The sequence below is a fragment of the Lasioglossum baleicum genome, chromosome 4 (genome assembly GCF_051020765.1).
Source record: "Lasioglossum baleicum chromosome 4, iyLasBale1, whole genome shotgun sequence".
NCBI classification, from domain to species: domain Eukaryota; kingdom Metazoa; phylum Arthropoda; class Insecta; order Hymenoptera; family Halictidae; genus Lasioglossum; species Lasioglossum baleicum.
The window spans coordinates 14,393,478-14,405,726 of NC_134932.1; the positions used below are offsets into that span (position 1 = coordinate 14,393,478).

General features: G+C 42.4%; 2 protein-coding genes across 2 annotated transcripts; both read left to right on the forward strand.

Annotated features, from left to right (window-relative positions):
• Positions 1-1,280: 1,280 nt before the first annotated feature.
• Positions 1,281-4,403, forward strand: LOC143208254 (uncharacterized). The gene has a single exon (XM_076422504.1). The coding sequence runs from the start codon at positions 1,599-1,601 to the stop codon at positions 3,306-3,308; it is 1,710 nt and encodes a 569-aa protein (XP_076278619.1). The 5' UTR covers positions 1,281-1,598; the 3' UTR covers positions 3,309-4,403.
• Positions 4,404-9,438: 5,035 nt separating this feature from the next.
• LOC143208273 (uncharacterized) lies at positions 9,439-10,607 on the forward strand. The gene is made up of 2 exons (XM_076422541.1): positions 9,439-9,858; positions 10,344-10,607. The coding sequence occupies exons 1-2, from the start codon at positions 9,676-9,678 to the stop codon at positions 10,536-10,538; spliced, it is 378 nt and encodes a 125-aa protein (XP_076278656.1). The 5' UTR covers positions 9,439-9,675; the 3' UTR covers positions 10,539-10,607.
• The last annotated feature ends 1,642 nt before the right edge of the window (positions 10,608-12,249 follow it).

Below are 12,249 nucleotides of genomic sequence, written 5' to 3' on the forward strand. Positions count from 1 at the left end.
TTATCCGGTTCGTTTATCAGCTCGGCCATCCTTCCTAACAATATCATTTTTCTAATTTGAATATTGGTAATTTTCTAATTTGATAATTTTTTGGTAAACTATCAAAATTTTAAAGAACAGCTTATAGGAGTACTTGGGGAATCAAATGAACCGCTGAATTCAGGCGCACCTGCGCAATTCCATACTCCATCTAATTTCGGTTGATTTCGAATATCCTCTCTGATTTTGATCGCCGTAATAGTAACAGCAGGGAGGATACCTTTTTTATTTCTAGCTTTCAATTCAATTCAAAATTCCTTTTGCCAACGACGTCGAGAAGCACTCACTTGACCATCTTGCCATCTAATTTTTTAGTAAAAATAGGTAACAGAACACGCATTCAATAAAACACACAAATAAATTTATGATTTCGAACTGGTTAATATTTATAACAATTCCTTTTATAATTATTCAATATTAATGTTGTCGGTAAAATAGAAAACTACCAACAGGATTAAGATGGTGGCGTCATTTATCGGACCTAGATTGAAACAGATTTTCGACACCAATTTGGGAGAAACTACTCTGTCGATATTTAGTTAGCAGTTTGAGCGTTTCACCACTATGTTAATTGGCGCTGTACGGAGATCTTAACAGAGCGCGGGAAATTTGAAATCCCATACGCGAACTTCAGTGAAGTGCTGAAGATAGAAATAGCTAATGAGCGCAACTTGTCTCGATTATGCGCGAACGACAAGGTCAGCTTCTACGATTTGGAACAATCTGTTTAAAGAGAGAAATTTATTGGTACGATATTAAGATAGAGTAGCTGCTACAGTGAATCAGTAAAAAATGCAGGAGAACTAGAAAATCTTGGACCGTGTGCAACAAACCAGTCTGCGTTGATCATTAGGTAATTGTAACAAAATGTATAAAGAATGCGTCTAGAAATAGATAATTAAGGTTCTTTTACATATAAATATATTTCTTCTTATCTATTAAATTATTCCTATAATGATATCGTATTGTAAATTGTTTTGTTCATTCGTTCGTGATCTTAAGTTTGTAGATACCCGGGTGGCTATCCTTTTCATTTCAGAAATGCGGGACCAAAAAATGACTGCGAGATCCTGTGGGATTGCGGGATTGCAATTCCTAGAAGAAATGCTCTAGTAACTTTCTGTCAATTCCACCTACATAGACCCGAGATCATTTCGACTTTGTTTCTTTCAGCGAACAACGTTTCTGAAGCGACACGATTAGATAAGGAAGCCGCCGGTTCATAGTGCGGCCGAGATGCAGAGAGCATAAGAGACCAAGAGGCTCGAGGACCGGTCTCAGTTAATGCTGTGTGTGCAAACCGGCGAATTCGTTTGGTGAATCGCTGAACCATTCGACTTTCGACGAACATTCTCCTCGCGAGTGTCTGGTGCACGTGTTCCTTCGCAAAGAGGACTGCCCTCATTCTGGAAGTACAACTAGCATCCCGAAAACTTCACAACAAACTTCTAGAACCAAGCTATGAATTTGCCTTCGCGACAGCGCTCGTCTAGACGCGAGACGAATTCAACCCGATTACAATAACCGAGCAGAAACATCGAGATCGGCAAACTTGAACGATGCCAGCCTGCACGAGCGAGAACATCTCGAGGGAGTGGTCCTCTGGTCCATCGATCTCCAGAAGCAATAGCGTATCACCACCTATACCAAGCTCTCCTTTATCAACATCACCACCATCGGTATCTCCACTGTCCACGTTGAAAAGATTACCATCCAGTTGTTCAAGCACGAACGTTTTCAACATCCCAAGTCTGACGCAGCCTTCGGGTTCAATTGTAAACTTGGTATCCAAGCGCCATCAACATCAGCATCATCTTCAACAAGGTGGTTCATCCTCTCAGTCTGAGCCAGCGGTGGATCAGAACCGCAACCGGCGCGAGCCTCTGCTGTTCAGGCTGCTGGAAGCTTACTTGAGCGCGTTACTGGGGATTGTTCGAGGGTTGATCAGCGTGGTGAGCACCGCGATTTGGGCGCCGGCGCTGTGGGTGTCTGTCTGGGTGCACGTAATATGGGCGATTTTCCAGCTGCCGTTGGCCGCGCTCAAGTGGTTCATCACGGTGCTGCATACCCCAGCGTCGGAGAGAGTGCGCAGCAAACGTTGTGTCTTGATCAGCGGTGGTAGCACCGTGCAGACGGTCCACCTGGCCCGGAACTTCTACAAAGCTGGGGCTCGTGTAGTGGTGTGCGAGGTGGATGGGTTGTTCGGGTTGGCTAAGTACTCGACCGCGTGTTCCAAGTTCTACGTTATCCCGAAACCGGGCCCGGGGAATGCTGTCGAGTACGTGAAGGCTTTGAAGGACATCGTACAGAGGGAGAAGGCGGTCTATTACATCCCTGTCAGCGCTAGCAACACAGCTTACTACGATGCTCTAGCGAAACCGCATCTGGAGCAGATGGGCTGCGAGTGTTTCGTCCCTGGAGCTAGCGAGGTCGCTTTCTTGGACGATCCTCTGGAGCTGATGCGAAGGTGTCGGACTCTAAACCTGGCCACTCCTCAACATTTCGTGTTGCGTTGCTCGGAAGATGTCTCCAGGCTGTACGAGCAGAACGTATTCGCCACAGGAAGGTACCTGATGTTGGCCGCAGGACCGGCCGGCATGAGAGACAGGGCTAAGACAGTGATCCCGCCGACGGTCCGCGAGTTCCGTCATCAACAGCATGAGATCAGCGTGAGCAAACCTTGGGTGGTGATACGAGACCCCAGTGGGAAGCATTATATCACTTGCACCACGGTTAAGGAGTCCAGGATCGTGGCGAACGTGACCTGTTTGATCGACGAGGAACGAGGTTTGATCCCGGAAGAGCGACCGGAAGTGACGCAATGGTTGGATAGATTCTTCGGAGCGTCCTTTAATGCACACATCAACGGACACCATAGTTTTAGATTGGCTGTCACCGAGGAGGGAGATCTGGTGCCTATTGGGTGTCGAGTTGGTGTCAGTCTGCCTTATGTCTGTCACACAGGTGTGCATCCTAGGTTGGTTTGGAAACCGTGTAAACACTTTTCCAGGCAGAACTCTGGAGCTCTAGGTACAGTGGACAGGTATCTATTGCCTGATGCTGTGGCCAGTGCTCTGAACTTGCCTGCCGGACAGATTGCTCCTCATCTGTTAGGCACTGTCTTGGATAAACGGGAGGCTTTGTACACTTACTGGGACCCGCTACCTTATTGCGCTTACTATCATCTTCAACTGCCGTTTAGACGGCTAGCCGGCATGCTCAGAGCGCAACCGGTGCAACATAACCCACCGCTCGGAGTGGTGCATTAAATCTTCAGAGATAACGCTCGGAAGACGCTGACTTAGTTTGAGAACTCCTACGAGGTTCCAGGACTACGAGTGGAAGAAGATCAGAGGAGTGTCCGGTCCGGCAGACTGGACGATGTCTGTTTTTCATGAAGAACAGGGGTGGACGCTTTTGTCTCGATTGAGACGAGATCGCGAGGAGCGCCACATGCACAGGGACGTTGGTGGGGGAAGCAGGAGTTTGAGGAGCCCCTACCATGTCCACCCATGCTAAAAACATATCGCACCCCGGGAAGAACAGTGACATAACTAAAAATAACTTCGAAGTGACATAATTTCGAAGCTTCGGAACTTTGAAGAATCGAAGCTTCGGAAAAGTAACAGCTCTAGTGGGGACCTTGCGGTTCTCGGAGGGGAACAAGTTGGAACTCCCTGTTCTAGGCGAAGTCGAAAGAGGTCAAGGAGGTTCACGAAGGAGTGGGATAGCATCCAGAGGTCAAGTTCGATCCCGATGAGACATAACGCTGACCATGCGTCCATCACGTGCTGCACCGGCCATGTTGGTCTCGGCGCGGAGATTACGCTTCGTCGACTATCTTCGCGGACTGATTCGAAGGGACAGGTGAAAAGTGCTTGGTGAAAAGTGCTACCTTTAAGTACTCGTCCTGATTACAATTCTTGTTCCTCTAGTTAAGAACTTGTTGAGAATTTTTCTTGTTAATGACATTTAGGAAGCAATATGAACTGATTAGAACTTTTTCAGCTAAATGTCACTGAATTTCTCGGTCCAGCCTGCGCGAATGAATTTCTCTCTCGCCGACTTCGAATCGACTTTGAACCCGCTAGATAAACCAACGAGATCACGAACACTGTCCGCCGTCGATTTTAATTGCACAATTTGTAAATGTTCGCGTCGCGACGCGCCGGACGCGGCAAGCTGTAAATAACGTAAACCGGGCTGTATCGCTGCAGCAATTCGAATCCTCGCGGCCTTGCGGGACACTTGTATTCATAGTATTTTGTATTTTGTAAGACAACAGCCAACGTGGTTCCGCGTAAACATTCTTGGCAGATGTGATCGAATTTGCCGAGTCAATAAAGTGTTCGCTTGTTTTCTAAGGAATCTTGAAAGCATCTTGAAAACCTTAATCCCAAGAACCCAGAGAACTTTCTAGGTGCCAGGCGTCTCTAGCTACCTCGAAGCAGAGCTGGGCAAAACGTAATTTCGATTAATCATTGAAAATTACAATCAATGCACTTGCGTAATCGGATTATGAGTGAATCAACCTTAAACTTCATTCTTAATTTACACTTAGTTTAAACAATGAAATATGTTTGAGAATATCTCAGTAATTATTCATTTCGAGCCGTATTCGACATAACACTTTTTTACGCAGAATTTGGTGGTTTATCCGAGAAACTGAAGGTGACCCTCGTATCTCGATAAAAAAGCAAAGTAATAAAATACAGATTACAGAGACTATACAACATTTGTTTGAAACACTTCTTCGTTCAATAAATAACTTAGGAATTATTTGAAGGCGCCATGTCACGAGACTCATCCTGTATATTGGCTGACCCGGAGGGCGGACTTTGACGGACTTTGAGAGGTCGGGGTCGTCGGTTCGAAAGACGGTGTCTTCCATTATCTGTCTACTTTCCTTCTTCCCTAACCAACCAACATGATCGCCTCGTCCTTCTTGCACGAACGTTGTACGTTATCATTGTCGACCGTTGTCAGTTGTATGGACCGACACGTACATTTTCGCTAATCGCAGCTCGTCTCGCGCTTCTTTATCTTTGCCAACGACAAACGTCACTGGAACCGGACAAACGAATAGCGAATTCAGGTATCGTCCAATTTTCACGTCCCTGATGCAGCGCCATGCCGCACAGTGGGACTCAATGTTGGGCAGTAAATAAAATTTAAATAAATAATTATTTCAGTAAAAATTTAAATAACGAGTTATTTGTTATTTGGATATTCAAATAAGAAGCAAAAATAATTATTTATTATTTGAGCAAGTCTAAATAGAATTATTTAAAATAATAAAGTTAATAGTTATTTACAAATATACAATTTCCATTACTATTTGTATTGACAAATAATAAATTTTATAGTCAGCTAGGCCCTCCGGACGGGCCCGACCACTGGCGGTATACCTGAAAAGGTTGCTATAGCAGAAAAAAAACGTGCACGTGCTCATTGTATATGCAAAATACAAGAAATAAGAGAAGTCCAGAAACTATTTATTTGATTTCCACCTCAATCCAAGTAATAAATAATCTTTTATTTGCAAATAAGAAATAAAATTTTATTTAAATAAAAAGTTTAGTTATTATTTGCAATTAAAATCACACGTTTATTTATTATTTAAAATAAAATTTGCCCAACACTGACAAGGGAAGGACCCCAAGTGTCCGACTTCGATTTTGATAATTTTTTGTGAGATGATGGTATATGGATCCTCAATTATGTATGCAAAATATTAGGCCTAGTTACTCAATAGTTTTAAAGATATAAACAATTAAAGTTTCATACCTTGTTAGCAGTTCCATTAGCCGTGTTGGCAGGTTGCTTGAAAGTTCAATTATTTATATCTTTAAAACTATTGAGTCACTACACCTAATATTTTGCAGACATCATTAGGGATCCATATACCATCGCCTCACAAAAGATTATCAAAATCGAAGTCGGACACTTGGGGTCCTTTCCCTTGTGAGTGGGACAAACCGATGAATTCTGTGTCAAAATCAAAGAACTTTTGATAGTTGATAATTTTCTGTAGATTTCGTCAGGCGGATTTCAAATCGGGCCATAAAATTTGAATTTGGAGATGCACGGAAAAATTGTTTCAGCACTTTTTACACACTCCGATTGTTGTAGCAAAGTGGAGAAGGCTCGAGGTTGTTCGTGATCGAGCAGAATCGTTTGGGAACAGCGAATACGATCGTCTATCTCGTAAATATCGGTGATAGAGTGAACGATAGATGAAATACGAGTCACTTTAGCCACGAGGAGGCACAGCAGCACGCAGAGATTCGGAGACGAAGTGTGTAACGCAATCTTAGCATGCGATAATATTGAAATGCAGTTCCTTGGCGACCGCTCGCGAAATAAATCGATACCTCCCTGTTCGTTCTTCTCGCTTTTTTTTTAAATTCCGTTTCGTTTCATCCATCGAAAGCACGCGAGAGGAATATTGTTCGCTCGCGGAGAATCGTATACGACGCTCGGCGAGTTCGACGAAGACAGCGCATCGAAAGAACGAATTAATAAGGAGCGCACGAATGCGAGAAAGAGGACGTCTGTCTTCGCTGATTAACTTGATAATGAAATTCCTTTTCGTGACGTGCAGGTTCAGTGTACACCTTGAGAGGCAACCGACCTGTCGGTGTTCCTGTTGTTGTACACGAAAAAATTAGGCGAATACGACCAAGTTGGAGAACTTTCGAAATACGTACAATGATTGAGAGCGTGTTGGAAGCTTTGAGGATCCTGAGAACTCTGCTGAACGTAGAAGATCTTGGGAGTAACTTGAAAGTCCGGAGAATCCTAAAAAGACTGAAAGCGTCTTGTAAAAAAATTGCTCCGCCATTATTCAAAATATTGCGTACATTATTAAATATGCCGCGATGTCACCGAAAAAGAATTATCGCATTTTCGGGCCTGCACTTTCGTACTGGTGTTTTCGTCGGCATCGACCCTCGTTATCCGAGGACAAGCAACGCTCGCGATTACCGCTATTCGCACGATGCATTCCCATCAATTATACACTCCTCCGACCGTGAAATATCTCGAAAGGATTCGTCACGCGACGCCGATTTCTCCGAATTCCATGGAACCGATAAAAGCTCCGCGTAGAAATCACCATTTTTATGAACGAGCATGTAACAATGTTTATTAAACAATGATACCGACGAATGTTTCTCCGCACAATTCGTCCTCAATTTCGAGGGTTGTTCTCACCGTTTATCGAAACCACTGTGTCTATAATAAGTATGTTTCTTCCGACTGAGGGATTTTTATGTAAAAGAAAGAAATTTTTATTTGGCTCCTATATCTTGCAATCAATGCGAATATTTCTTGCAAATGAGAAAAATGAATGGAAAAAGAGAGAAATTAGTTGAAATCACTGTGTCTAGAATCAGTATGTTTCTTCCGACTGAGGGATTTTTATGTAAAAGAAAAAAAAGATTAATTTGACTGCAATATAAAAATACAAAAATAGAAAGCAAACGAGAAAAATGAATGGGACGAGAACAGGCATTTGCGGAAAGAAAGAGTGTTAATGTCAACGTCGCGAGCCGTGCAACACCTGGTTCGTGAAATTTGTAGCTGTTGTTGGGCGTTGTTCGCTTAGAAAGAGCTGTGGAGAGGAGCGTTCCGGTTTGCGGTTAGGCTCGAGCGCAGTAAAGGGAACCGTAAAGGCCCTTAACTGGATTCGCCTAGGAGTAACAAGAAGGAAAGTCATTTTCTTGGACGGCCTGTGCCACGTGGTTCCAGGCACGGGTGCACTGTGAGAACAGATTCACCTGACTGGCATACCAATGGTTGGCCGCCGCACACAAACGCTCGCGAAACACCTTCGCAATTTTGCCGGCGTAAAACGATGTTGAACGCATCGTGCCGATGCATCGGTGCACGATCCTTAGCGCGGTAACTGCGCCACGATTAACCGCAATGCAATCCGTTATCTTAGATTCTTTTTTTCCACGGCAGATAGCGAAACGCCGCGTCGCGATGCCACACCAAAACAGTTACATCATTTTCTGATGTAAGAGAATGATGTCATCCGACGACGGCGAAAAGTCTGCGAGACACGACAACAACGTTATGGTCGTCCCTAAACGCAGGTCGTCTGATTTTGTTGCTTCGGTCGTGTGTGGGAGACAGAATTGTCTATTTTTAAACATTTCTTTCTTTTCTAATATAGTTGAAGACCGAAGTTCATTAGTACAACATCGAATAAGGAAAATGTAATGTAATGAAATTCAAATTGTTAAGAAGGAAGATGTGTTTTTATTTAATTTTTGCTTCTTTCGAATAACAAGTGACTAATGTCCTAGTCGTATCGAAATGCTGATACAATTTGCACGGAGATCAATATTTACAAAATTATCGTGCGATATCCCCCGAAGGCAGGATGACTGTAAGTTTTCGTACGAGGCGATTGAACCAATGACAAACGGTGTCAGGTTGTTTTGACAAGTGCAATGATAATGATGCGCGCGATTCTTTCACCAATATTTTAAAGGCCATGGCGAACCTCTTCAATCTTCTACTTCGCGATAAGCGAAGCACGCTGCAACTTTTCGCGTCTGCCTATTGCGGGGCTATTCTACTTGACACGCGGGGCGCCGTTCATTCGTGCGCATAACTAACGTCTTGTTTCAAAGTTTAAACATGGTAAAAATTTCGATCTCTAACTGCAATGAAGTCAGGATTTTTACATCTTTCAATGTCTGTCGATTTCGATAAAACTTTCACATAGGCCACATGAAAAACTTTTAAAATGCAGCTGATTTCTCGAAAAAGTTCAAATCGCATAGTCCAACATTAAAAAAGTTGAAGTTTGGAAAAATTTCTTTTCGCATCGTGTAGTAAACCAATTGCTCCGTCTTCTCGAAAAAGGTCAAATCGTATAGTCCAATATTAAAAAAGTTATCGGTTTTTTGAGAGCGTCCGAATATAAATGATAGTCACTGAAGTTATAAGAATGGTCAGTCGTCTGAGGGTTAACCCCTTGCAGTCGGAGCTATTTTAACTCGAAAATGAAACATTTCTTCCGACCTAGAATAATTCTGAATACAATATTTAAATGTTTAGCAATTGGTTAGATCGCAACATATTTAATAAGTTAAACAACATATTATTAGTGACTGAGTGACCACTCGAGTGCTAAGGGCTAAACGTCTCTGAAAACCGCTTTCTCGTAGTTACACGCGTAACTGGAGCAGTTTCGGATCATTCCCCGACGAGATAAGGCATCTTGAAGTTCCGGAGAGTCCGAGAGACGAAGTGAGAAAAAGAGAGAGAGAGAGAGAGAGAGACAGATGTGTAAGGTTCTTAGGGTTCAGTGTTTCGCTGTCGCCAGAAGAAATAACAGAGCGGACGCGAGTTGCACGATACCACGCGTGGTTGTATCTAATCTTTTCGACGCTGAAGAAGAAGAAGGCGCAACAAGAGTAAATATTGTACCAGAAGGGGGAACTTTCGGTGTATCGATGGTCTTGGCTATTAATACTGTCCGGTTGTCGGTGGCACACGCAGCATCGTCCTCCTTCGATAACAAATAAACGGTGTGTTTTCGACGAGTGACCGCGTTTTTCAACCACCGGGACACTGTGGCCCATCGTTTCCCGACTCTCTTCGTGTTCGTCGTCGCGAATGATTCGAGTGGGAACTTGTGGGAACTTGCTCGATGGAAGGAGGATGATCCTAATCGCGGTGTTCCTCGCGTTCAACGTACTCGTCGCGACTGAAAGAACGGACCAGTGCCGTTCGAGAACGGACGAGCAGCTTATCTGGCAGTACGACGTCAGAAGATCGTACAGGATCGGCGGGTACCAAGTGCGTGCGATTTTTAGGTGCCTCGATCACGTTCATCCAATCGTCGATATTGTTGTTGTTATTGTTAATTAGCCGCCGCTGTCAGTCATTTTCCACGGCTGGCCGATGAGAGCACTTGTATACTTCGGCCTCTAGTCACTTATTCACTCCTGTTGTTCGTTTTTGGTCTAGCATCGTGCGATTACAGAATTACTGAGAATTACAGTGGAAAATTTGGATAATGCAGATATTGTTGGTTCTCGCAAGGTTAACCAATCGTAACGCGCCGATTTTAATGGAATTTTTGTACGATATAGAACTTGAACAAAATATTTGACACGTATTTTTTGATAGCCCTCAAAGTCGGGGTGGAAAAACCCAATTTATTGAATATTTCTGAAACTATTGGGACTAGACGAAAATTTCAAAATACAATTTGCGTGTCTTCGAATGATGAATCTTTCAGTTGCAATTTCGATTTTTAACGTAGCCAACATTGATTGCAGGAAGTAGAGGCGGATTATGGACCCACCAGTGCAACCATAACTTGCATAGGAGTTGATTCTCTGTCGGAAGAGGACAACGACACCATGTGGGTGACTTCCGGTGGAATCGGCCACAATTTCATCCGCATTAAATTCAGATCCAAATACTCCAGAGGACTTCACTACAGAGTTTACGTCTACGGAAAGCCTCATTGAAAACGAAACGATAATATTCGAATCGGTGAACTGTGTAAACTAATAAATAATAAATGTTGGCTACAATTCCGTCTATGTTTCTTTTTCTAACGCTACGATATCTGAAATGGCGTGACCAGACCGATTGGACTAGAAATAAAGTTCCCGGTGTAACCGGAAGATCGAGAAACCATTAGCAAAGGAAGGTACCAGCCTCAGATTCCCTCCGACGACAAGTTCGACGAATAACGAATCGGAGGACATATTTTTTCGATGCGTGCACGAAACAATCATCGTCAGAACCGAGCGAACCATGCGACCCAACGACTTCCCGGTTCACTCGAATAATCGCGTGGACGAGTGCCTAAGAAAATTTGTCAACCGATACTGGGTCGTCGTTCCTTTGGACAGCCTTCAACTTCCTTATTGCGATTGTTCTTCCGTTCTGTGCAAGCTTCCAAGTGTCACGGGACACTTAAATTGCTCGAATAGCTCGAATTAAGGCGAATTCTTCAAGATTTCGAACGAAATTGTAAGGCTCGTAGCTCGTTACAACTAGTCTGAACTTCTTAATTAGACTGTGGATTAAATAAACATTGCTTTCATCAATTATAGGAAACGTACGTATACTTATAATCGTTAAGAGATTCATCGTTAAGAAATTCAAAATTTTGTTTATTGCAAAGATGTACTATACACCAAACACTTATTTATAAGTAATTACTAGACTGCGAAATTTATGCATTTATGACAAAAATGGGTAGATGTAATTTAAAGCAGTGGACATGTTAAAAATATTTAAGGACATCAATGTTTCAGCTTAATAGGACAATTAAAAGAAGAATACAATTTTTATTTGGCTCCTGTGTCTTGCAAACAATGCAAACATCTTTTATTCATTGACTTCAAAATTCATTGACTTTGTAATGTATGAAAACCGTGTGTAGATATGTGAATTCATTGTAGCCATTTTCTGACATATAAATTTTAAAACTGAAGGTACATACATCCTTAGTTATTGAAGCGTATTGAGTATTCAGTCATATGTTTCCTCGCAGTAATGATACCGTTCACGTGTGTCTATAAATAAATGTATAATTCAATCCAAATATATATATAAATATATAATTCATTTTAAATATTCTTAACGGGTGAAATTGATTTGCAAAAGGGTGAAATCGATTTACGAAAGGGTTGGAGTGCAAAACCTGTAGAAAATAAACGAACTTCGTGTTCACTTTTCTTGGAATCTATCAACTTCAAATTTTTGGGGCATCTAGTACTATGTAGTAATTTCGGGATAGATGCACCATTGGGGGAGATGCACCAGTTTTTATTGTGACAATACAGGACGATTTTACACTGCTTTTCGCGTGTCATTTACATCGTTCGAACCTATGCAAATAACTTCGTTTCGAAGAACACGTGTATCACATCATTTACGTGTAACAGAAGCATAAAAACTTCTTAGTGCTCCGAACTCCTGACGAAATATTTTTGTAAGTGGTAAGTACACAAATGTTATTACGTTCTTATTGTATGGTTGTATCTATCTCAGTATCGACTTGAATAGTGACAATGGTTTCTCCTTTACGATTTTTCATCGTGTTTTGACAAAATTTTTTGTACTGGTTCTTGTTTTTGTATAGGTCTCTCTCAATTTAGGGATAGATGCACCAGTAATTTATGTAAATATCCAGTAAAGGAGCACCCCTTTTTCAATGAATTACAA

Coding starts and splice junctions, on each gene's coding strand:
- LOC143208273 (XM_076422541.1), top strand. CDS start 9,676: ATGATTCGAGTGGGAACTTGTGGGAACTTGCTCGATGGAAGGAGGATG. Junction 9,859..10,343: donor ACAGGATCGGCGGGTACCAA/GTGCGTGCGATT, acceptor CATTGATTGCAG/GAAGTAGAGGCGGATTATGG.
- LOC143208254 (XM_076422504.1), top strand. CDS start 1,599: ATGCCAGCCTGCACGAGCGAGAACATCTCGAGGGAGTGGTCCTCTGGT.